Genomic DNA, 21082 nt, shown 5'->3' with positions numbered 1-21082 from the left:
CAGAGGCAGCGGTGAAGCCGCGCCGGCGGCGCGTGCGCGGAGGGAGCGGTGAAGCCGCGGCGGGCGGGAGCGCGCGGGCGGCCTGCCCGGAGCGCGCTCTGCGCATGCGCCAGGCGGGCCGTTCGAAGGCGCGGCGGGAACGGGCGGGGAGGAGGTGAGCGCTGAGGGGAGAACCGGGACCGAAACAGGGACCGAAACCGGCATCGGGACCCCATCGGGACGGGCTGCTGGGGAGACAGGCTCGGGGACAGCGCTCGGGACGGAGGGGCGTGAGGGCAGGCGGCGCCGGGAACATGGCGGGGTTCCCTGAGGGGGAGACCGGCCCTGAGGGGGAGACCGGCCCTGAGGGGGTTCTGTGGGCGCGGGGACCCGAGCGGGGCTCCCCGCGGAGAGAATCGGGCACGGGAGGGTCGGTGTTGTGCGCTTGGGACATGAGCCTTTCCTGACAATAATTCAGATATTTATTTGTTTATTTTCTGCGGGGAGTGGCTCGGTCTCCCGGAGACAGCCCGACGCGGGCTGGGATCAGCCGGGAATGGCAGAACGCCTTGCAGGCACGGCAGCGACCCGAGGGGTGCTGGTACAGGCCGGGATGGGACTGAGGAACAGCAGCACTGAATAACCCAGAGAGTTTTAAAAAAATTTACCTTGTTTCTGTGAAAGAATAGAAAAGTGAGAGAGCAGAGCTGCCGTCAAATGCTGAGTGGGGAAAAATGTCAAAACACACCAGGAGGGAGTCAAAGAGTTTGCTCTGTGTGGTGGAAACAAGGGGAGTTCTCCAGGGAATCATTTTGTCTCCTCAGCAGGCTCTGGCATCAGTTCTAGTTCAGTTCTCAACTGGAAAATAGCTAAATTTTTGAACTGGTTTAAGGTTTCCAATTTTGCATCCTAATCCTGTAACTCCTGAGTTATAATTACTCATTCCCATCCTGCTTTACCAAGCAAAAGTGAGAAAACAAATAATTTCTTTTTCAGGCTTCGATACCAAGTGAATAAAGATGTCAATTGTCACAGTGCAGCTCGGGCAGTGTGGGAACCAGATTGGGCACGAGGTGTTCAGTGCCCTCTGCAGTGACACCCGTGGCACCCACGGGCTGTGCTCCAGGAGGGAGAACCAGTCCTACCAGGATTCCTGCAGGGAACGGTTCTTCTGCGAGGAGCAATCTGCAGGTACAGCTTTAAAGGGCTTTTCCCCTGTCGGGGTCTGATTTCAGCACACAGAAACATCAGGTGGTTTATTTCATGAAAGATCTGTGCCCTCTGGAGTTCAGATTTGGTTTTGGCACAGTGGAAAGTTCAGCAGAAATCAAGGCATGGCCTTTCTGTATTGTGCCATTAAGAGTTTGGCTGAAGTAGGAATAACCTTGGGGCATTGTATCCATCCAAGCCCACCCACCCCACTACATAATCAGCATTTCCCCCAGTTCTGTTTTCCCCCCTGTGCAGTGCCTGAGGCCCGGGCTGTGCTCGTTGACATGGAGCCCAAGGTGATCAGCCAGACCTTGTCCACGGCTGCCAGCTCTGGCCTCTGGAAGTACAGCAGCCACTCCCACTTCTGCCAGAAGCAAGGCTCTGGGAACAACTGGGCCAACGGGTAGGAGCTGCTGCCTCCAGCTTCCCTCAGGGAGTTCTGGAGGCTGACAGCTGCTCAGGCTCCCTGGGATGGTGATGCAGCAGCTAAAGTTAAATGGCTTGATGAATAACTTCTGGTTTTATTCTGATGGCCCCTGCCCTGTCTCGCTGTCCTGTGTCACCCCACAGTTACTGTGTGCATGGGCCCAGGCACAAAGAAGCCATCATGAACCTGGTGCAGAAGGAGGCAGAGAGGTGTGACCGACTGGGGGGATTTTTCACCATCATGAGCATGGCTGGGGGCACAGGATCAGGCCTGGGGGCGTTTGTCACCCAGTGTCTGAGGGATGCTTTCCCAGCCTCCTTCATCCTGAACCACGTCATCTGGCCCTATGGCACTGGGGAGGTGAATGTCACGTTGCCTTTTAATACATAATAACAGTTTACACTGAATTTATGAGTTTATAATCACTGGTTGCTTTTAAACTAAATATCTACAGCAGAACTAAACTAAAAAATGGGTATGTTTTACACTGAAAAAGTTCAAGTGACCCAGTATTATAACTAAAGAACTTTCACCAAAAAATTCTTCTTGATAATTTAACTGCTGAAGTGATGCAGATTCACAAGAAGCTAACCAGAAATCTCCTGATGTGCTCTTATCTCAGCAATCAGTTCCCAGGCAGATCTGGTTCCAGCATGTTTGTGTGGAGAGAGATGGATAACCTGATTTTCACAGGTCTTGTCCCCTTTCCATGGAAAGGCTCTGAGCTGCTGACCTCATTCTGCACTCTGGCAAAGAAAATGAATCACTTCCTAAATCATAACTGAGGAAACAGCAGGAGCCAGAGGATTATAAACTAAAAGGAGATTAAGTTGTTTGACTCTTCTTTGTGTGTGTTTTTTGTTTGCTTCCAGGTCATTGTTCAAAACTACAACTCTGTTTTGACTCTGTCACATCTGTACCACTCATCAGATGCCCTTCTTGTCCATGAAAATGATGTCATCCACAAGATCTGTGCCCAGCTGATGAATATCAAACAGATTTCCTTCAGGGATGTCAACCAAGTCATTGCTCACCAGCTGGGCAGCGTTTTCCAGCCCACTCACACAGCAGGAGGGGGCTCAGGCTACAGCAGGAGCCCCTTAGGTACCAAAGGCAGCACCCACACCTTTCTGGGGTCAGCTCAGCTGGAGCTCAAGTTCTTCAGTCTCCTTGCTCAAGGGTTTGGACACAGCCCAAGTTTTAAGACAGGAAAAGACCAATTTAGAAGTTCAATCCCAATGTTGTAGCAGAGTCAAAAATAGATTCCCCTGGCTTCTGGTTTCATTCTTTACCAAACAACCTGTTTCTCCTTTTTCAAGTGATCACAGACACCCTTGTACCTGTTTACATTTCAGAGGAAATTTGTGCAGGGCAGTAATTTTGGACTGAGTTTCACATTTCACTTTGGGTTAGAAGTCTGTATGAGCTGAAACAAACTGAGTTTTGCTCAGGCTGAAGAGGTGAGCAGACAGCTGGGTAGCAACATGCAGCAGACTGACATTTGTACCTTGACAGAATTAGAGAAAGTTGCCCATATTGCTTGTAAAATTAAACTTCCACATCTGTCTGGAGTGCAGAGAGAGTCCTTGAGATTTTTGAACTAAATTGTAAAATAAAAGCTACTAACCCCTGCACAGAACTCAGTAATACACAGCAAGTTTGCATGGCTTTGAAATTGCTAAATCTCTGAACATTCCTCACTCTTCTCCCATTGTAACTGCCCTGTGCAGTATCTCTGTCAAACGTGAGCAGCTGTTCATTTCTCCTTTCAGGAGATTTAATGGAGGCACTGGTCCCACATCCCGAGTTCAAGATGCTGGGCCTGAGGAACATCCCCCAGATGCCTGAGAGCTCCCTGCCCTACAGCACCTTCAGCTGGCCCGGCCTCCTCAAACACCTCAGGCAGATGCTCATTGCTAATGCCCAGATGGAGGAAGGTAAATAAACACCAGCCCATCACTCTTTACACATTCAGTTGTGCAGATGCAATAAAGCTGGATGTTTTGTAGAGTTCAGAAAGAAGCTGCTGCCCTCAGCAGGAATTTGCCCCCACAAAACCAGCTGCTCCTTTCAGCATTCCCTCAGCTGCCACAGCAGCTCCCAGATTGCTCCTGCTCTGCTTCCAGACAGCTCAGTTAATTATAACTATTGAAAATACACAAACCAAGCTGACAGTCTGAGGCTGTGCACTTCATTTACATAACTCATTTGGAACATTCCTTGGGTGGGGAGCTCTGCTTTTTCTTTTTACACCTTCTACGCATGAAAATCAGGCTCAGCTCCCCCATGCAATTTACGTGGAGAATTCAGTTACAGCTCCCAGTTATGCAAGGAATGGGCTGGAGGCTTGCTAAGTATAGAAACAGGTATCCATTTTCCCTGGCACAGTGACTGCCAGGCAAATCCTGCTGGATTAGCAGTGCTTTTCTCTGGGAATTGTGTGATTGCTGCTTCATTCATGTGCAGCAGCTACAAACTCCAGTGTGGTCTCAGTTTGGGCACAGTGATGGTTCCCATCTGCATCTCCACAAAACATTAACTTGCTTCTCCATCTCTTTTTCCTAAATCCCAAAGGTATTGATTGGCAGGTACGACCACCACACCCAGGCTCCTCCATCCCCTCCACAAACAAAGCCCTGCACTTCAACACTTCCATTGCCAACCTGGTTGTCCTGAGAGGAAAAGATGTGCACAGCGTGGACTTGGGTAAGAGAGAGGAGCACAGCCCCTCTGGGTTCACATCTCACTTTGCCACCAGACCTGATGCCAGTGGAAACACCCCCAGACCACACATTTAACTCCTAAGGTTGATGTTCCCTCTAGAAACGTTTTGCTGTCCAAAGCTACACTGTCTAATTGCTTTGGGCTGTTGTGTTCTACTTCTGAGTTTCCTGAAGCACTTTAGGGAAGGAGGAAGAGACTCAAGTCTGTATATCTGGAATTCTTGGCTATAATGTCTGAAAATAAATTTAGCTGTTTCTGGAGTGGTGAGCATTGCTGGCAGCTGAAGTATCCACACCAGTGTGCTTCTAGATAATCTAATTAATCTGTTTAAAAGTTGTATTTTCAACAGGCTGTCCACTCTGAGACATTTTCCCAGGCCTGAACTGATCTGACAGCATTGATTAGCCCCCCCAGGGATCAGGAGTGGCTTTTGTCCAAAGGGCTGTCCTGTTTCTGCTACAGGAAGTTTCCAAGACCCCTCCTTATACACATCATGGCTAAACCCCCAGGATGCCTTCAATGCATGGAAAACTCCCAGAGCATTTAACAAGTATGAAAAGTCTGCTGCTTTGGTCAGCAACAGCCAGTTCCTGCTGAAGCCTCTGGACAGCATCGTAGGAAAAGCTTGGAACATGTTTGCTTCCAAGTAAGTGAAAATAATTATGCTGGTACTTCACTAATGATTGCCAAGATCTTCACTGATTTCTAATGTCTGCCCCATTCTTCAACACACAGAGCTTACCTTCACCAGTACACAAAGTTTGGAATCCAGGAGGAAGATTTCCTGGACTGCTTCACAACCCTGGAACAAGTGATCTCCAGTTACACCAATCTGTGATTTATTTCTGTGTTAACATGGTCTGAAATAGAGACTTCTGAGAGAACCAAGCTGGAAAACCTTCCATCAACCCCCTGAAGTATGTAAATTATTGACTGGAGTTCTTTTTCAGTCTTAGGAGCAGAGTGTCTGTGTGTGTGTGTTTGAATAGCAAGAACTGAATATATTCATATATTTATATTATTCTTATTTAATATTTCTAATAAATACTTATTTTTCAATACATTTGCTATATACTGTAACGATCCTTTTCTGACCATTTCACTAAGCAAAACTACAACTCCTGTTTTTCTCCAAGTTATAAGTTAATTAACTTGTTAATTATTTAGACATATTTGTGATGAGGATGGCTGGTAGATTGCAGATATAAGAACTTATAATTTGACATAATAAATACAATACATTTTCTACTTTCCAAAGTCAATTTAGGGACTTGGTTCCTTTTTTGCACGAATTTTACCACGACCACAAGGTGGAGCCCTGGGAGCTGCAGCTCCCTCCTGGCAGGAGAAGGGATGCAATGACTTGGGAAGGCACCCACTGAATTAAAATTAATGAAAGAGTTCAGTGGAATTAAAGATTGCCTTGTAACACTGAGCTCTCTCCTGCCTCAGTCAGCTCTTCATTGATGGTAGGGAGAGCTTTGGGAATTCTTGCCATTCCCCTCCATGTCACACTTCTCCCACAGAAATAATCCCACAGGCCAAAAATTAAGAGTTAAATCAGCCTCAGGGACTTTTTCCCTGACAAATGGACAAATTTCACAGTGCACCTTCAGCTTTTAGTGCCATTCATTCAAAAGATGGCAGCTCAGAGCTGGGGCTTGCTCTGGTCAGAAGGGAATTTCTGCTGTTCCTGCCACTTTCAGCCATTGTCTAATTTGGGTATTTTCACAGAAGAAACTGCAGGAGAGATTGCACAAGAAGTTCAGACAAACAGCACAGGCAATTCGAGTTTGCAGGAACAAAGGGTCAGGAAAGGAGACCATGGTGAGCTTCTCCCTCCTCCAAAAGGCACAGGATGTTCAGCAGCACAGAAATAAATTCCCCTGGTGTTTCCAACAGATCACAAACAGAATTTCCAGAAATGAGAATAGGTAACTGCATGAAAAATTGGCCAAGTCCCAGGAATCCTTTTCCTTCTCACTTCACAGAACAGGTAAAAGTTTTTCAAAAGGCTAAGGACAGGTAAGTGCCCTGAGAAACAAGGAAGAGAGCAGTGGGTCATTCAGTGCTGTAGCAATAAATAACTTTATTGCAGAAATAACCTCATGTTATCTCTGTATTCATAATTCTGAGCATGAGGCAAACACAGCAGGTGCTCAGTGAACCTATGAATGATATAGAACCATATTTGTTATTTATTTATGGCACTTCATATATCCTGCTAATGGAGCAGGATGTTTGGTCTTTTTTGTTTGTGTGATGGCAGAATTTGTGCCACATCAGGAAGCACAGCACACAGGCAAGATGTCTAACCCCAAAGCAAAAATTCACATTTTAGCTGCTATAGTCCCTTAGTGCTCTGGAGCAGGGGCTGACAGGAATTGTTTTGGGCATCTCTAAGCTTCTTCCTGTGAATGTTTTCCAGTCCTGAAATTCTCACACCCTTTCCCAAACTCAGCCTTCATTTTTTTTTGATCTATGATGGGATTCCTTTATTTTTTCCCCAGGATGTGGAGAGGGTCAAAGTGACAGGAAGTGAACAGCCACTATCAAATACTCATCACCTGCAATTACATTAAAAGGTGGAGGAGTAATTCTCTACCTAATTGATACAATTAATTATGTAAATGGAGCCTGGAAGAAGGCCTTTATTTCATTAACAATTACAATTAAAGAGGTAGATCAAAGGTCAGCACAGCTCAGAGACAGGAACAGCAGAATCAGTGGCCTTGACCTTGCTTGTTGTAGGCAAAGTCCCCACAGGATGTCCACAAAGCAGGAACAATGCTCCAAATCTCACTATTGTTTGTGCAAGGGACAGGTGCAGCTCACTGGGAAGCTGATTCAAGAGCTCCAACTGTAGCAGACATTTCATGAATAGGAGAACATTTATTTGACCACAAAAAGCCAAAACAAAACAAACCCTACCCCCCAAAAAACAACCTACAAACAAAGCAAAATAAAACAAACCCACCAAAATAAAAAATAACTTTTAACAACCTGAAATGTTTTAAACACAGTAAATGTTTGGCAATTTAATTTCAAATTATTTATTTGGGCATAAATAGATATTGGTGTTTTTAAAGTTAGACTCAGTACCAGCACAGAAGGATGGAAATAAGTAAGAGAAAAAAAAATCTGTGGTTCCCACAATAACCAGGGTTTAATACATGAAAAGAGGAAATTATATTCAAATTACCAGTTGAAACACTACTGAGAAGCACTAAGGTACAAAAGGGCCTTGAATGAATAATTCACTTCTCTCTGCATTTGCTAATAAATTTAGTATGGATAAATATTATTAAATGAGAGCCCAAACATCCAAAAGGAAATAGGACTGAGTGTACTTTAAAGAAATCTGCTTTTTGCTGGACTCCACTTTAAAAACTGCCCAAGAGGAACCAGGAAAATGATTCATGGATCCGATAGAGCACAAAAACCTTCCAAAAGGAACCGAGCTGCTCCTTTCCTCAGGGGCAGCCCAGGCAGGGCTTTTCCAGGGCAGCAAACCCCCCGGAGCTCCCTGCAGCAGCTCTGCCCCGCTGCGGGCACAGCCCGGGCGCTTCGAGCTGGAAGCGCAGCTGATCACCCGGGCTGGAAGCACGGAGCCTTCCCGGCTCCCTCAGCCCCACTGCGGCTCACAACGGTCCCTTCTGAGTCCCCCCTGTGGGAATCCTGTCCCTGCAGGCCCGGCCACTTCCCCTCGGGTGGGGCAGGACTCAGCCCCGCTTAACCCTTCCCAGGAACTGCAAGGAAGAAATTCCTGCCAGCCGCAGGGGAAAGGTGGAAAGGCCCCAGAGAAGAGACTGGAGAAGCTGCTCGTTAGGAAATCAAGGCAATGTTTAGAGTAAAGGTGCTCCGTGATAAAGAGCATGGAAGAAATGTCAATTTTAACCCCATGTTCACACAGGCCTGAGAGATATGGAACAGTGGCTCCTAAGAGAGTCACACTCATCTGTGTGAATTAGGTGCTAGAAACCTTCTTGTCTCAAAACCAAAGTTAAAAATTCCAAATGTTACATTGTAAGATACAAAAATTAGTAAGCTGAGGGCCAAAATTCCTATTTTAAAAGTAAAAGCACTACGTGGAGAAACTAAAGCCACTGGTTAAACACAACAACAACAAAAGACAGAAAAACACTTATTGAGCTTTTGTTTCTCTGGTTGTGTGAGGAGAAAGGAGCCCCGTGCTGGATTTGCACTGAAATTGGTGCATTCTGCTAAAGTGATTATTGTACATATTTGGTTACATGGACAATGTCATGCTTATTTAAGGCTCACAAAAATACACTTGAGTTGCCTGAGATGGTGTAACTGTGGGCAGATGGCAGGACTGGATTTGAATTTCTGCCCAGCAGTGTCCAAGGTGTAATGGATCATTTACAGGAGCACTCAGGAGAGCAGGGTGGGTGGGAAGTGGCTCCGTGCCACGGGCTGGAGGTGGAACCAAATCCTGCCTGGGCTGGGCTGGCAAGGGCAGCTCCTGCCCCCTGCTCAGTGAGGGTGCTGGGCTCTAACTCTCAGCTCCTGCTTCCCACAGGGCCTGCAGCAATCCCAAGTTCAAGGATCCATCCTTCCATGGAGGTGTTTGCTGTGGCCTGTCCTGCTGCCCCTTGCAAAGAGAACTCTGGGAAGTTTCTTCCCACCCCACTCTGGGCAATTCCAGCCTGTGTTAGCTGACTGGGGGTCACTGGAGTCAGCAGTTGTGTTGATGGAGTGATTTGGAGTTGTGAATCTTAGGCTGGATGTTGGGGAAGAAATCAAATGCAACTGATACAACAGTCAAAACCATACATTTGACAATGAAAGACCAAAAATCCAGTTAAATACTCGGCTCCCAAGAAGAAAGCTTCCATTCCCCCCAGAGTCTCACATCATTTTCCTCTATAAAGACTTAGCCAGGCTTCCCCTCAAACCCAGTATTCTCACATAAAAACCAGACACAAACCTGATGTGTGCTGTGAAAGGAGAGCTCACTCCTCAGTGACATCAGGAAGGAAACCTCAGCACGTGGGGCCCTGTTCAGTGAACAAACCTGCAGGAAACAGGCTTGGGCTGGGCCAAAAATGACTCCACGAGGGCAGAGAGGGCTCCAAGGCCCAGGGGAGGGGACAGCAGTGACAGTTTCAAGCAGGGGCTCTCAGGCTCTGCCAAACACTTCAGCCCTTTCCTTTTTCAGGGAACTGGAAGGATCTCTCAGTCACAAGTGGGGACGATTGCCAGAGATTGCCTCACTTCCCACAAACACCTGGCTCCTCCTGGGCAGGGCTGCCCTGGGCTCTGCCCCTCGCACAGAGGAGAGACACTCTGTACAGGAGGTAAGGGAGGCAACACAATTGAAATCACCACTTGCAGTAGCAAAATACTGCTTTGAAAATGTTTTTGGCATCCATTAGCTGGAAGTCAAGTAAATACTGGCTTCAGGAATCTTAAAAGTTTCTTCCTTGCTGCTCCCCACCTCGAGCCTTACACAACACCCAGGAATGCACTGCCTGTGTCACAGGAGGTCAGCTGTGAGGAGAGACCTCCAAATCCAGGAATCTGAGAAATGAAACGTTATGAAAAGATCCCAAATATCAAGAGCTCTCCAGAAAGCAGCTGCAGCAAACCAGGCCCTGGGAGCTGTGAGGTTTCCAACCAGCCCTGAGAGGTTTTGTGGCCATGGTGGGATTTGCACGAGGTTGTAAACCTGAATGTGTTTTCTCTCTGAGACAGAGAACTGCTGAGCACAGAAACCTGTGTTTTCCCATCAAAGGATGGAAAAATCCTAATAACCTTTCTGAGGAAAGCCACAGTCCCTCAAAGTGTGAGCCCTGAACAAGGTATTGATGTTTTCAGCAGCAGCAGCCAGGTTCTTCCCTGACAGCACCACAAGGTCATTTCCTGTGGATGCAACAAACTTTGGGAAGTGCTTTGGCTCTGGTGAGAATTTCTTACAGGTGACACCAGAGTCACCAGCCCATTGTGGAGGCCCCAGGAGCCGTTCCAGGAGCCGGGTGTGGCTGTAAGCAGAGCAGGAACAACACCCCGAGCTGACAGGGCTCTCCTCGCCCCCCAGCAGGAAGGAGCCGCGGTTTCCTGCCCGGGCAGCGCCGGCACAGCCCGGAGTGAGCCCCGAGCACGGGGATTCCACTCCAGCTCAGCAGCTCCTCTGCTGGAAGCTGACCTTTGCTTCAGTGCTACTGGAGTCACTGCTCTTTGACTCAGTTCAGGGAGAATAATAATAATAATAAATTAATAAAACCTCAGCACAACCAAGGGCAGTGCTAAAGCAAACTGAGCCCAAGCTGGGCTCGTTCACAGGTTCACATTTGCAGCTTTGTTCCACCACACCTGGACAGCACCAGCACTGAAGGGCTGAGTGGCCTCAACAGCCTCTTCACTCACAATTCAAACATGGTAGTAATCACCTTTTTTGACCAAAATACCAATTTTTTCCTAAATTTTTAACACATTCCAAGCAGTCACTGATGCAGGGCTCTCCCCATTTGCTGGGAGGTGACAGAACAGCAGTGAGTTTCTGTTTGAGCTCCCTCCCCTCTTGTGGCAGCTGCCCCAGGTTGTTCCAGCCTCTCCCTCTGCCAGAACAATGTTCTGCTGCCTCCATGAAGGCAGAGTGGATGCATCAATAAACAAGTGAAATGCATGAAGAAACTCAGGCCAGCATTTCATGCTCTCCATTAGGCACTTGAATTAGCAAAGCCACAGTGGGCTCAGAGAGCTTTTCACCATGATCCTCCTAACAATGACTTTGCAGGAGCATATGTGAATATGTTTCTCCAGTCTGAATGCATGCGAGGCTGCACTCCCCTCCCCGGGGGCAGTGATCAGCACTGATCCCTCACCTGCCCAGCAGGATCCCCTCCCACTGCCCACCTGCTGCTGCAGTCTGGGTGAAGCACTCACTGTTTGCTTACTGCCTTTCCTTCTCCTCCAAAAAACTAACCAAATTTACAGGAAAAAAAGCAGAATTTTAAATCTCAGGAGAGTCATTCCAATTACCTTATCTAGAACTACACTCAGCCTTCTAACTGCTGGTTACAAGGATTTTTTAACCATGTGCTTCAAAGAAAACAAATTATTTTTACCTCCAAAGAACACACCCAAGCCCCACTTTTCTTTCCATTTGCCATCAATTCTGTTCACTAATATTTATATTTCTGCTTGATAATCAGGGCAACATCCAGAGTGTTTTGCCTGCACTTAGCAGAGGCTGCAGCGAGAGGGAGGCTGATTCCAACAAATGAAATGATGAAGCCCAAAAGCACCGCAGGGAAGGACTTTGTGGAACAGCACCAAGCCCCTGTCAGGGGTTGGTGACAAGGATCCTTCAGCAGGAACAGCAGCTGGGGGAGCTGAGGGAGCTGCAAACACAGACCAGGGTGACACTGGCAGGGCTGAGCACAGGGAGCAGCTCCTGACGATGGATGAGGCACGGGCTGAGCTGACCCGGCTCGCTGTGACCCAGCTCTGCTTGCAGCAATTCCTGCCCGCTGGGGCACTGCAGAGGGGCACTGCCCCCTCCCAGAGGTGGCAGGGAGCAGTTTGCTCTGATGGATGAGGCACGGGCTGAGCTGACCCGGCTCGCTGTGACCCAGCTCTGCTTGCAGCAATTCCTGCCCGCTGGGGCACTGCCCCCTCCCAGAGGTGTGGGAGGCACAGTCCTCAGGGCAGGCAGGGGAACGGCGAGAGAACCCGGAGGAGGAGGAGCTGCATCCCTATCTGACCTGTTTCACAGACAATGAGACCAAAAATAAAAAATCTGTCACATTAAAGTCATTAGTTGTTCTTACTGGGCTGTTACTTCCGTGTGATTTTCAGTCATTCCCAGAAAAAAAAAGCAAGATACTTTATTTAGTGTCTAACAGCACAAAACAGCAGCTAAAAATAGGGACTTGTGCCAAGATTGTTCCTCTTGCAAAAGCTCCCTTTGGATTTGTCCCCAACACACTGAACTGACCGACTGCTTCTAATGTGTGATGAAGATAGGTACAACAAAAGGAAACTTGGGTTAGAATCCATGTTTTCAGGTCAAATGCTAAAGGCTGAGTCTTCCTCTCCAGCACAAAATGCAACTGCTGAATTATCTTGTGTTCACACTGGAGAATGTCTGGGACAGCAAATGTCACAGTGTTACCAAGAGAGTTCAATACAGAGAATGGAAACAATCCAGCTGAAATAAACACTGGGAAACGTTATTTCTTTGTTTATTTAGCAACCATAAAACTATCCATTGCAAATCTCATCAGGTCTGTGTCACTTTTCTTTCTAAGGTTTTTTTTTTTTACCTTTTACCAAGTCTTATCTCCCAGACAGAAGCAGGTAGAATGATCACTTCCTTCTCTAAATAGTGTTAAAAAGCTTCAAAATAACAGGAGAGCTTATTGGAATGGACACATGGAAACACAAGCTGAAGAACAACAGATATATATATATATATATATATATATATATATATATATATATATATATATATATATATATATTTCACACTATAAGTATGTAAACATATTGAACCAAAAGTGGGAAAAAACTTTCAGTTTTCCTTGTGGGCAAGAGGCAGAATTTTAAGGAGACCTCTAAAGCATTTAGAAATGTGCAGTTTGTTGGCTCAGGGTCTAGGAAAATCGGGTTTTTATTCTTTTAGTTATTGTTGCAGTGTCCTGATTCCAACCTCAGCACACACAGGGACCCCAGCATGGCATCAATGCCACCCCTCCCAGAAGTGTGAGATAAATAAACACCTGTGTCCCTCAGGGGACAGATCTGGGACCAAAAAGCTGCCACCAGAAGGGGAGAGCAGCCAAGGGCTGTCCCTGATCCAGTGTCCTGATCCCTTTCAAAGTGCAACACTGAAGGTTTGTAGGCTGGAAAGGTGAAGTCCCAAACCCAGCTGTGGGGTTTGGAGTTGTACCAGAACAAGTTCTTAGTGACATTACTGTCAAAGGCCATCTTCAGACCAAAAAATGGTAAATTTATCAAACACTTTCACCTTTTAGAAACCACCAGGAGCAGCTGAACAACTTTAGTGCTTTGAATTCCCTCAGAGCAAGTCCTGCTCTGGGACCTGCAGACTGGAAGTGCATCTGTTGGAAACAGATGATGTCCATGAAACCCTCCCCACGTGCCTGGAGCCCCCAGCCCAGCCAAGAGAAGGATACAAACCTCAGCCCTGCCCGGGGAGCTTCACCTTCACCAGGGCTTTGCTCTGCAGGCCTGGAGCCCATCCCATACCACCACACACAGCACGTGCTGCTGCTGCTCAATGCACACGGCTGGGGATGGATGAGGCAGGCTCAGATGAGAGATACCAAAATGTCAGACAGCCTACCGACTGTTGTTGCCATGAGATCCAACAGTCAACATCAGTCTGATAAGCTATCCGACAGGATGGTACAGCCATGGCACTGGCAACACCACGGGCTCCAGCAGCACGGCACGGCATGGCACAGCATGGCACAGCATGGCACAGCACTCCTGCCCCAGCCCTGCCTCACTGCCCCAGCCAGGCTCAGCTCTGCGCTCCAGGCCACCTCCTGAGAGAAAGACAAATTCATTCCTGGTGCTTACCCCCCAGGATAAAAATGAAAAGCAAGTGTTCACAAGTGAGGAGAGCAGTGCAGGTACAGCAGCAGTGGGACTGAGGCACTGAAGAGGCAAAAGGGCCATTTTAGTATCAGTTCTGTCCCTGGGCATCTGAACTGGCTGATCGTAACAAATCTGGCTTTGAGAGCAGGAGGGTAAAGGTTCTCTCAAGTTCTCTGCACTGGGCAGACACAAAATCTGCTTTCAGCTGGAATCTGAACTCTTCCCCCTCTCTCCTCCACTGCCCACAGTTCTGGGCTCAGGGGCAAACACCTGAGCAGAATGCAAGATAACCAATCTTGTTCTCCGTTTCACCTACCTAAGCACTGACTGTGCTTCAAGCAAGGCACAGCCTTCCTCCTCCCTCTGCTAAGCAAAAAGTTCTGAAGAAAAAAGAACAAAAAAAGAGCAAAGGGTTTGAGCACCATTAGTGCAGGAAGGATGAGCAAACATGCACAGAGCATCCAAAAGTGAGAGAGGAAAAGAAACAGCTTCAAAAGACCGACACAAGAAATTCTGGAATGATCATAAGATGACTTTATAAAGTTTTTATCTTAACTTCATCCTAAATATACAGAATAAAAAACGTTGGCTTCAGCATTTTGACATCAACCATCTCTGCTAACACCAGGAAGTTGGAGAGGGTGGCTTTTCCAGCGTGCAATGCAATGGGACACTGGGAACTCAGACACAACAGCCTTACCATGAGGGACATGCAACAGTTTGTACCCGACCTGTACTCAGTTATTTACATTTTATGGTCTTGAAACTTATGGAAAAAGCAAACCAGCCACCCTTCAAAAGAAAATGTTACCCTCAGGTGAGTCTGAAGTTAAATCAGAAGATGGGGAGTATTAAATCATCAGTTTTGGAAGTAATTTGGATGGACATTTGTGTTAAACTCCCCTTAACATCCCACAGCCCATCCTGTAAAACACAACCCAGACTCGTGTAGCACTCACACCTTACCGTAACATTTGTAAGTTTGTCAATGAAACCGTTGCTCTAATATCCAAATTACTTTCAAAATCAAACAAAAAAAACTTGTTAAGAGCTGAAAATTGATGTTAAAATTTTTCCCCCCTTTTGAATAATGCTGTTTTTTAAACATATGAAAAGTTGTGTCATTTCTCGTGTCTGCCAAAACCCATCCTGAGGGGTTTTTCCCATTTTTTCCAAGCTCATTTGGTTTTTTCTTCAGAGTACATCTTCTGTTGCAGTCGCTTGGCATAGCTCTGGGCCATGGAGTTGATTATAGATAAGATAAAATAACAAACCATGACAATCACCAACTTTTCAAATATCCAGGATAGCCAGTTTTCCCCCTGAAGAGACAAAACAGAAGGAGGAGGAGAATGAAGATCAGTGCACAAGAACACGGGGAGTTCTGGGTGAAAGGGGAAAGCCTGACCGTGTCTTTATTCTGCAATTAATCCAATTAAAAGCAGGAACCAAGTGCGAGCCGACAGGATTCCTGCAGGTCCCTCTGCAAAGCCGACTTTAGTCCCTCAGACAATGCAGGAGGGGCTGCCAAGTCCTCTGCGGGCAGAGTCCCTGATCATTCCCTGTGCTCCAAAGTGATTTATTATTCCCAGAATTGTCTGGGCTTCCCTAACAATTCGTGGAGCTCAGAATTAGCAGCCCCTGCCTGTCACTCCCTGCTCCTCGCAAAGAAATCAGGTTGGTTAATAATGGTTTTTTTTGTTTGTGTTTTTTTGGGGGTTTTTTTTGTCCCTAAATTGCCTTTTCTGGGTTATCTCCCCGTTAGGATCCCACTCTTTGGTGGCCCCGAAGTTCCGGAGCCGGGGCCGCTTGCAGCGTTTCACTGACGGGAATTTAAAGTTGTGTTTTCGTCAAAGGAGGGCAGCAAAGCCCGGCCCAGCGATCTCAGAGCGCTCCGGCTCTTTTGTGGGCAAAGGGATCTTTCCAACAGCTCTGCACGTGAAATGTCAGCACGGATTTTATCTCAAAATGCCTCAGCAGCTCAAGAATTTCATGCCAAAGCTGCTCTGTCCCAATGAAAATTCAGGGCAAGTTTTGAAAAAATTTTAAATACTTTTTTCTGTATCAAAGGACATCTCTGCCCCATGTACCTGCCCCGAACACTGTAATTTCTTTTCCTTTCAAAGATTAAAGGCTTGGGGATTTTAATTCCCCTACTGCCCACTGGCAGCAAAGCCCGGCCCAGCGATCTCAGAGCGCTCCGGCTCTTTTGTGGGCAAAGGGATCTTTCCAACAGCTCTGCACGTGAAATGTCAGCACGGATTTTATCTCAAAATGCCTCGGCAGCCTCAAGAATTTCATGTCAAAGCTGCTCTGTCCCACTGAAAATTCAGGGCAAGTTTTGAAAAAATTTTAAATACTTTTTTCTGTATCAAAGGACATCTCTGCCCCATGTACCTGCCCCGAACACTGTAATTTCTTTTCCTTTCAAAGATTAAAGGCTTGGGGATTTTAATTCCCCTACTGCCCACTGAGCCACAGTTCCCACTGGATCCTGAGGCATCGGTGCTGCCCAGTTTGTTACAATTTCACGTGGAAAGGCAACTTTTTTCTCCTTAAATTTAACTTTCCAAAGAAACAGCTAATGCAGCGGGGCAAGACAAGCCACCGGTTTTAATTTATACTTTAATTTTTTCTCTAAGAATTTAAATCCAGTAGCACACAATTAATATTTCTAATTCCCAGGTTGCTTTTAAAATGAGATTTTTATCTATTCCCTGGGTCAGTGCAGATGTTTGAGGAACAGAATGGGGAGTTACGTTTGTAAATCTACGAGTGTAAGGCAGGCAGGGAAGGGAAAAGCAGGCAGGGAGGCAAAGAGGGTCTTACCTGTGGCACAGCACTGTCGGATTTGTGGTGAAGTTTTATCCTCTGAGCTTCCAAATATTCTTGAAATGGCTTCTGAAGAGAAGGACCTATACTCGGAATAGCACTGATGGAAAGTTCATCCCAGAGAGCAAGACAAAATAGAGGAGAAAAAAAACCGAAAAAACATTTTTTTTAAAACTTACCACTTTACCTAATCAGAACAAAGTTCAGGCTGAGCCGCAGCTCAGCAGAGAACTCCAAGCTACTCGAGAAAACAGAAACGCACGAAATAAAATCACATTTCATCTTTTGATCTGATATTTCGGGAGGGATGCATTTCCCCAGATCCTCGAAAAGTGTTTAAAAAGAAAAATGTTTCTGAGCGAGGCAGCGCTGTGAGGAGAGGAGGAAGCCGAGAGCCGGAGCATTTCCTGGGAGACAGCAGCGCTGAGAACCCAATGAATGACTTCGGAGAAGTCCCACATTTATCAGCGGCAGTTCCTGTAAGAACTGGTTTGAACCGATTAATGAGGAAATGACTGGGGCTTGTGTCATCCCTCGGTTAAAAAAGAAACTGCTCGCCCAGGCCTCGCCCCTCTCCCTCACGGAGCCGGCCCCTCTGCCCGGCCAAGTCCTTTTTAGGACAAGCCGTGCGTCATCCCGGCCCCAAAAGAATGCGGGAGCGATCCTGGAGCGCCTCCCCCGAGCCGGGATTAACAAAGGAACAAAGGAGCGGCCCCGAGCCCCGAGCCTGAGCCCCGAGCCCCGAGCCCCGAGCCTTGCCCCGGCCCGGGCCCGCTCCAGCCGCGCTCCCAAGGCCGGCACCGGCCCGGGCTGAGGGCGGCAGCGCTCGGCTCTCGGCAGCCTCCAGCCTTCCCAGCAGCTTTTCCTCCAATCCTGCTTTGCAGGAGACACAAAACCCTGTAAAGGATGGTCACAACCCTTCAGAATCTCCCCAGATTCAAGTATAAATTCGAAATGATCAGCAGCAACCCCACAGCAGGGAGAACATTCCCAAAGTCGGATCCACCCCATCCTAACCCCAGCACAGGGCAGTTCTCACTACTGACCAATTGTAAAGAGAAGGGAGATTCTGATTTTTGTTTAATTGTTAAGATACCACTGTCTTCTACATTATTCAACTCCCCAAATTCAAATATAAATTCGAAATGACCAGCAGCAGTCCCACGGCCTGAGCTGTGTGGGGAGAACATTCCCAAAGTCAGATCCACCTCAAACTAACCCCAGCACAGGGCAATACTGACCACCTCAACTGCAAGGAGAAGGGAGATGCTGGTTTTTGTTTAATTTTCAAGAAATCACTGTGTTCTTCTACATTATTCAACTCCCCAAATTCAAATATAAATTCGAAATGACCAGCAGCAGTCCCACGGCCTGAGCTGTGTGGGGAGAACATTCCCAAAGTCAGATCCACCTCAAACTAACCCCAGCACAGGGCAATACTGACCACCTCAACTGCAAGGAGAAGGGAGATGCTGGTTTTTGTTTAATTTTCAAGAAATCACTGTGTTCTTCTACATTATTCAACTCCCCAAATTCAAATATAAATTCGAAATGACCAGCAGCAGTCCCACGGCCTGAGCTGTGTGGGGAGAACATTGCCAAAGTCGGATCCACCCCAGCACAGGGCACTACTGACCACCTCAACTGCAAAGAGAAGGGAGATTCTGGTTTTTGTTTAATTTTAAAGAAATCTACATTATACATTATCATACGTGTGGTCTTCTACATTAAAAAAACTCACTTAAATTTTGATTATTTGGTTTTATTATATCCACTACTCCTCTGCTACTTCAGGGAGGGTTTAGTGAAACCCTCAGACCCAAGAAACACCAGGTGTACCTCCAAGGAGTTGTAGAATTGCTCAACTCCTTCCTCGTGGCTCAAACCCTTCCCCTCAGCCTCCTGCTCTGACACCATATTCTCTTTTCCAGGCCGAAGCCCAATTAAAAAATAACAGCTTTCTAATTTTAGGAATTTATGAAAAGCACGAAACAAAGTGTCTCATTCTCCTCCAGTAAATCTATTTATTTCCTTCATGGCCGGGGGCAAAGGAGGTTTTCTGAACCCATTTCCCAGCAAAAGGTCGTTTCCCTCGTGATTCACCGCCGGGTGAGGAAATTCTGTGCCCGGACTGGTAAAAATTCTGGGAAAAAAAAACCAAACCAGCCCTGTGGTGCCCAAAGCACGTCCCTTATCCATTTTACTCAAGATGTGTCAATGTTGCAGAGGATCCCAGTGATCCAGAGGTGTCTCAGCACTGCCCTTTCCTGGGAAAAGCTCTCCCAGGGCCCGCGGCACGAGTCACGCCTGGAACACCAGCGACATTTTGAGGTTTCTTTTCTTTCTCACCCAGTCCTTGGGAGGCCTGAGGAGCGACTGCAAGGTAATGGTTTACTTTTGAACTTCTGCATGATTATGAAATGAGGAATATTTAAATGGTGAGGGATCAATGATTAACAGGGTGGTGTTGGAATGACTCCGTTCCTCACCGAGAACTGAACTCGGTCAGTCACCAAATCGAATTAAACACAGAACAAAGACATGAAACCCAAGAGTCCTGGTGCATCAAAAGAATATTTCAAAAAATTTCTCACTAAATAATTCACTTTTTATTTCCTTTTCTGGGCACGACTATTTGTTAAGTGCACAAAATTAATTTTATCAAAGCAATTTTGAAGAACTGCAAAATCCTAAATGCAAGGACCTCAGCTCCTATTTTTGGTACATTTGTAAAGATTTTAATTCTGAAAAAAAAATGTGCACAGATTGAATTAAGGAGTGAAAAATAAGCAGAGGAAAACTTAGAAAATTAGGGATCCACATGAAATTCTTGAAATCCCATCTGGGCAGCACAGTGTTGGTTACTGGTGCTTTTTTGGAAAAAAATTAAATCATTTAATCACCCACTTATGTGCCACCTGATATCCAAAGGCATAATCTTAAATCTAAAAATCTTAAAAATAATTTAATTTTATTTCAGTGAGCTCTGTGTCCCTGCAAAGCTCACAAATCCAGCTCAGGGACCCCTCGGTGCTGCCCCGAGGAGGGGAGGGGGAATTTGGGGTGAATTTTGTGGGATCCGGGTGGGACCAGGCAGGGCAGGATTTGCATCACAATTCCTGCACTCAGCACCTCCACAAAAACCTCAAATTTCCCAGCACTGCAGCAGGAAGATGCTGGAAGATAACCCCGGAATAATCCAAACCCAATTCCCCGTGCTCCTTCGGGAACCAAACCCGTTTTCTTTCAAAGCCAGAATATGGAAGGAGACATTCGGATTCAGAAGCTGTTTTCATCCAGAAGTTGTTTCAGAAACTCTTAATGTTAAATATTACATTTTTGTTTGGGTTCATCCTGATTCTTTGCTAAATTTTAATGTTTCACAAGGAGATGAAACCGAGAACAAGCCCTCCAAAATTGCAGCAGCCTTTGGTAATCCCAAATTCACTAAAATTGTAACATTTTAGTCAAAACCATTATTTCTGTTCTAATACTACAACAGAAACACCCATAAAAAATTGGATTAATTGAAAAACCACTCTTGGTGCCTGTCTTCAGAACAATTACCTGATATTTGTAATTAAACAGATGCACTTTTTCATTTTTTTAAACTCAGAGCTACAATTTCTATCCAGAAGACAAATTCTAAAGCTCTTTTTCCAATAAATAAAACTCCCCAACATGACAGAAATTCAGCAAAGTTGCTCGAGGATTATTTTTTAAATTACACCAAGAACCTGCAGAGTCTGACTCCAAAAACTTCCAGGCCAGTTACAGCACATTTGAGTTTAAATTTATTAATTTGCTTTTCCAAGAACAGCTGTCAACAGTTGCACCTCAAATGCCTTTCACTGCCCATTAAATGATTTTGGGGTAACTTTAAATCTTTTTAGCAGAACTTTTGGAATTACAGAAAGATTTTCCTGCAAGGCACCAGGATAAAGCACCAACACCAGAGGAGAAAAAATAGTATTTTCCTGGGCCAGCTTACAAAAAGTAGGAAGTTGTCTGATATTCCAGTCATCTGCATTTTTACTAGTATTAAAAATACTTATTTATAACGATTTAATAATGACACTTGCATTTCTGAAAGGCATAATTTTCACCCTACAAGGTCTTTAGGAGCTCCTGAGTGACTGAAATCTCCCAAGCTGTGCTTTGAGAGGTTGGGAACACTCAGGGAATTAATTCCAACTCTGCTTAATCCTCAAGTACAGGTCTCTAGCAAATGCTGTGTCAGTGTCGTTGCACCAGTATCTCACAAAAAATCTCTCACACCATAAATTAGGATATAAAAGTCCCATTTTACCAAAGTAT

General features: G+C 46.1%; 2 protein-coding genes across 7 annotated transcripts in view; one reads left to right on the top strand and one right to left on the bottom strand.

Moving 5' to 3' along the window:
- The first annotated feature begins 79 nt into the window (after nt 1-79).
- TUBD1 (tubulin delta 1) lies at nt 80-11866 on the top strand. Of its 4 annotated transcripts, XR_005628809.1 has the most exons (11): nt 80-154; nt 976-1170; nt 1447-1594; nt 1762-1978; nt 2491-2722; nt 3391-3555; nt 4193-4324; nt 4805-4988; nt 5078-5259; nt 6077-6169; nt 6245-11866. XR_005628809.1 is itself a non-coding variant. In XM_039720474.1 (9 exons), exons 2-9 carry the CDS (start codon nt 999-1001, stop codon nt 5178-5180), a joined length of 1353 nt encoding a protein of 450 aa, XP_039576408.1. In that variant the 5' UTR covers nt 80-154; nt 976-998; the 3' UTR covers nt 5181-5401. The 4 variants fall into 4 exon arrangements, 3 of the variants coding, with proteins under 3 accessions (XP_039576408.1, XP_039576410.1, XP_039576411.1); XM_039720474.1 differs by lacking the exons at nt 6077-6169; nt 6245-11866 and having other exon boundaries at nt 5078-5401; XM_039720476.1 differs by lacking the exons at nt 80-154; nt 1447-1594; nt 1762-1978; nt 6077-6169; nt 6245-11866 and having other exon boundaries at nt 1043-1170; nt 5078-5401.
- Nucleotides 11867-14442: 2576 nt separating this feature from the next.
- Nucleotides 14443-21082, bottom strand: part of VMP1 (vacuole membrane protein 1) — a 60844-nt gene continuing 54204 nt past the window's right edge. For all 3 annotated transcript variants that reach the window (XM_039720478.1, XM_039720480.1, XM_039720479.1), the window contains exons 11-12: nt 16763-16865; nt 14443-15255 (exon numbers count right to left, since the gene is read on the bottom strand). In XM_039720478.1, the coding sequence (XP_039576412.1) occupies nt 15112-15255; nt 16763-16865 (247 nt within the window). In that variant the 3' untranslated portion in view covers nt 14443-15111. The remainder of the gene's footprint in view (nt 15256-16762; nt 16866-21082) is intronic.

This window comes from Passer montanus, unplaced genomic scaffold, assembly GCF_014805655.1.
Source record: "Passer montanus isolate IOZ18808 unplaced genomic scaffold, ASM1480565v1 scaffold44, whole genome shotgun sequence".
Lineage (NCBI taxonomy): Eukaryota > Metazoa > Chordata > Aves > Passeriformes > Passeridae > Passer > Passer montanus.
The sequence above is the reverse complement of the archived record's forward strand: the minus strand, read 5'-3'. Positions and strand labels throughout refer to the sequence as shown.